Below are 1,477 nucleotides of genomic sequence, written 5' to 3' on the forward strand. Positions count from 1 at the left end.
AACATAGACTAGCCAACTTGAGCCTAAAACTTTAGCCTAGTGCGAAAGTAAAAAGTCGCATGACGACATAATTGACTTAATCTGGGCTGTAGTCTGCTGTAATTTTATGAAGGACCTTAGAACCTTCTTTATTTATAACCTCCTTGAGTTTTATGCAATTCTTCCAACGTTAATACATAATAGACTCTGGCTTTAAAGGTGCAGAATCCATCGATCTTTGTTTACACCCGAAGCCGAAAGTCAAAGTCAAAGTTGGTTCCAGTCTCACACGTCAACTAGAATCTAGATCTAGATCTAGATTTTAATACTAGATCTACACTTTGGCAGTACAGGACAGGGCCAAAATGCAGAGAATCCCCAGATCGAATATTTTAGTCTCAGTGAAGCAGCTGAAAGATTTGGTTGATTCAACAAGTTCTAACCACCGAGTCCTTGATGCATCATGGCATCTGCCGAACACAGGAAAAGTCGCCAAAGCTGAGTATTTAGAAAAGCATATTCCAGGGGCCTTATTTTTCGACATTGATGACTGTGCAGATAAAACCACAAGCCTTCCTCACATGATCCCAAATGCCAAAGGCTTTGAACAATATGTTGGCGCTCTCGGGATCAACAATAACACACAAGTTATTGTTTATGATAACCACCCGCAGTTTGGTCTGTTTATTGCTCAACGAGTCTGGTGGATGTTTAGACTTTTTGGTCATCAGAATGTTTCAATTTTAGAAGGTGGGCTTCCGAAGTGGCTGTCAGAAGGGGGAGCTGTCACAGCTGATGTGCCTGATGTTCAAAAGGAAGTTTTCAGCGCCCAATTTGATGAAAAGCTTGTCAAGTTCTATGAAAACATTGAGAAAAACATTGACAGTGGAGAGTTCCAGTTGGTAGATGCGAGGCCAGATGGAAGATTTAAAGGCATTGCTCCAGAACCTAGGGAAGGTAGGCCTTGTTCACTAATTCAGCAAATTCATCTTGTCATTATAATACTAAAACGTATCTAGACAATTGTTACAAAAATCAGTTAGATAGACCAGGAGGAAGAAAGATGATTCCTTTGAATTAACAAATTTATATAATGTCCAGTATAATACAGTGGAACTCGGATTCAATGAGGTCGCCGGGCCTGACCTAAAATCTCGTTGAATCCGAGTGTTCGTTATAATATAGCAAACACGAGGTTTTGTGTAGCTCACAGGCACTGAGCAAGTGTATAATGTAAAGAGAAGTCATAAGCAGTGCCTGAAATGCCTATATATGAGCAGTGTAAAAAAAAAAGATCGATTCGTTCAAATGCACACGCCTGTGTCATCTCGACTGTTCACCAAAAAGTTGTGTTGCTGTAGAGCCTAGCATGTACGGCAACTTTTGATTCCATAGACCAGCACACAATTCATTACGTAGATCTATGTCAAGACTAGCTTATCATTGTGTAATAAAGAAAAAGAATGTTCAACGCCCGTTTTGCTAGTGCCCCCCCCCC

The 1,477-nt window shown here is 40.5% G+C and overlaps 1 protein-coding gene across 1 annotated transcript in view; it reads left to right on the forward strand.

The window, feature by feature from the left end:
- The first annotated feature begins 6 nt into the window (after positions 1 to 6).
- LOC101849936 (3-mercaptopyruvate sulfurtransferase) overlaps positions 7 to 1,477 on the forward strand; it is a 13,871-nt gene continuing 12,400 nt past the window's right edge. Inside the window, exon 1 of the mRNA XM_005101285.2 lies at positions 7 to 936. Coding sequence (XP_005101342.1) covers positions 345 to 936 — 592 coding nt within the window. The 5' untranslated portion in view covers positions 7 to 344. The remainder of the gene's footprint in view (positions 937 to 1,477) is intronic.

This window comes from Aplysia californica, unplaced genomic scaffold (genome assembly GCF_000002075.1).
Source record: "Aplysia californica isolate F4 #8 unplaced genomic scaffold, AplCal3.0 scaffold00277, whole genome shotgun sequence".
Taxonomy (NCBI): Eukaryota; Metazoa; Mollusca; class Gastropoda; order Aplysiida; family Aplysiidae; genus Aplysia; species Aplysia californica.